This window comes from Oratosquilla oratoria, chromosome 15 (assembly GCF_046742065.1).
Source record: "Oratosquilla oratoria isolate Oo_2021 chromosome 15, ASM4674206v1, whole genome shotgun sequence".
Classification (NCBI taxonomy): domain Eukaryota; kingdom Metazoa; phylum Arthropoda; class Malacostraca; order Stomatopoda; family Squillidae; genus Oratosquilla; species Oratosquilla oratoria.
Window position 1 is genome coordinate 8,363,652 of NC_134791.1, and position 2,500 is coordinate 8,366,151.

The following is a 2,500-nucleotide window of genomic DNA, read 5'->3' on the forward strand; positions in this document are numbered from 1 at the left end:
CGGTTACCTAGGGGCTGGTGTTCTCCTGATGGGGTCAGCGGGTCAGCTGGTTCACCTCGAACCTTCTTCTTCGGGTCTTCAGGTTCGCGACGAACTGGTTCGGCAAGGGGACGAACTGAAGGAGCTGAACTCGAGGGCGTCGGGCGAAGTGGTCATCCGGCAGGCCCTGGCCGAACTGGACATGTGGGAGGTGGACGCCAGGTTCTCCCTGAAGCCCCACGAGTCCTCCAACGGCCAGGAGGTCATGCTCATCAAGGACTGGAAGGATGTCATCAACAAGGTAAAGGGTGGTGAAGGATTTTATTGATTGATTTATTTGATCATTTACTGTGTTTGTTTAATATTTTTCCTACTTCTATTTTATTTATTTTTACTATTTACTGTAACTGGTTATTATTTTATTCATTTTTATTATCATATATTTCTATATTCATGTACGAGCACGGGCTGCGCCCGACCCCGCTACGCGGGGGCTTGGCCCTTCGGGCGAGCTCGCTTCGCTCGCAGCCAATCAGTCGTCTTTGTTGCCGTCACGTCACCGCTCTCTCGGCCAATCAGGGACCGGAGGGGGCGTGTCCCCTTGAGGGATTTCCGGCGGAAACGGGCAGATATGACATTTTTTTTAGTACATAGAAATGGTGTATATTTTTTTATTGTTTTTTCCTATTTCCATATGTATACATGTACCAATAGGCCCTTTCCCCTTTTATAAGGAGAAATTGCCTTTTGATATATGTATATGTGTGTTTTATGTAACTGTATAAATATACATTGACATTTTTATTTATTCATTCATTTATTGTGTTTCTATTTTAGGTTGGAGACCATCAGAGTCTCTTGCAGTCGCTGAAAGATTCTTCGTACTACCACGCCTTCAAGGACAGGGCCAGCGTCTGGGAACAACGCCTCGTCGATCTGGATGAGTACCTGATGAACCTTAACCAGATTCAGGTAACGAGGTTAAGGGGAATGGGGATTAACACACAAATTAGGTTAGATTTTTTTTTTTTTTTTTTTTTTTACTTTGTCTTCAAGTACTATTTTTTATACTTTGTCTATATCTTGTGGTCTTGTTGCATGTACAGTTAGACACCTTTGAACCTGACACAGGCTATCTTCTTTACGAGTCTTGTAGTGAATTATGATATATAATCTGAGAAATCGTACGTATATTTTGTAGTAATAACATAATAAACACATCTAAACACGTTAGGTGGTGCATAGTATCATAAAACACACACACACACACACACACACACACACACACACACACACACACACACAGACAATGAAATCAACACTGTTACCGAATATCTTGTGCTTATCATTCACTACCACGTAGTGATGTGTTCCTCTTGTCACCCTGCAGAGGAAATGGGTTTACCTGGAGCCCATCTTCGGGAGGGGAGCGCTCCCGAAGGAGCAGGGCAGGTTCCGGAGGGTGGACGACGACTTCCGGTCCATCATGGGGGACGTGGCCCGCGACAACAAAGTCGTTTCCCTCTGCAGGATCAACAGTCTCAGGAATACCCTCAACACGCTTCTGGACCAGCTCGCCAGGTCGGTCGCTCGCTCTTCAGACGTTGTTATTGTTGTTGTTGGTTGTTGTTGTTCTTGTTTGTTAGTGGTGGTGGTATTAGAGATAGTTTTTTTTTTTTTTTTTTTTTTTTTTTTTTTTACGTTAAAACTGAGGACACTCAAAAGCGACCCATGATGTAATAGAAGTATGTCGATATATTTTATTTATTTATTTATGTATTTTATTTATTGTCATTATCATTATTATCATTATTACTATTCTATCTTTTATTGTATCCGTTCATTTATTCTTTTATTTATTTACTTATTTATTGTATTTTTATTTTTCTATTTTTTATTTATTAATTTTATTTTATTTTATATATTTTTGCAGGTGTCAGAAGAGTTTGAACGAGTTTTTGGAGGAAAAGCGTTCTGTGTTCCCAAGGTTCTACTTCATCGGCGACGACGACCTCCTCGAGATCCTGGGTCAAGCCACCAACCCGGAGGTCATCCAGGTAAGGAACTGAAACGTGGACATCCCTTGGGAAAAAAAAAAAAAAAAAAAAAAAAAAAAAAAAATAATAATAATAATAATAATAATAATAATAATAATAGTTATGATGATGAAATAAATAATTCAGTAAAATATGAAATAAAAAGATTAATAGATAAAGGAAAAACGTGAAAATTAAAACAATAATGATAGTATAAATAGATTGATAGATAAAACAAAAACTTAAAAATCAAAACAATAATGATAACATAAATAGATTAATAGATAAATGTTAAGATAAGAATAATAACTCAGATAAATATTGCCAACTTTGGTAAAAAAAAAATCAAATAATGTTTAACAATTAAGAAAAAATTATAAAAAAATATTCTGACCGAATTAATCTGACATTAACCACAATAAAATCACACGACACTTCAGTACAGCGAAGACTCAGATTAAGACGGACTTGACACTTGAAAACTC

At 37.8% G+C, this 2,500-nt stretch overlaps 1 protein-coding gene across 1 annotated transcript in view; it reads left to right on the forward strand.

Moving 5' to 3' along the window:
• btv (dynein cytoplasmic heavy chain beethoven) overlaps window positions 1-2,500 on the forward strand; it is a 182,890-nt gene that overhangs the window by 40,609 nt on the left and 139,781 nt on the right. Inside the window, exons 21-24 of the mRNA XM_076198539.1 lie at window positions 83-280; window positions 817-951; window positions 1,370-1,560; window positions 1,913-2,036. Coding sequence (XP_076054654.1) covers window positions 83-280; window positions 817-951; window positions 1,370-1,560; window positions 1,913-2,036 — 648 coding nt within the window. The remainder of the gene's footprint in view (window positions 1-82; window positions 281-816; window positions 952-1,369; window positions 1,561-1,912; window positions 2,037-2,500) is intronic.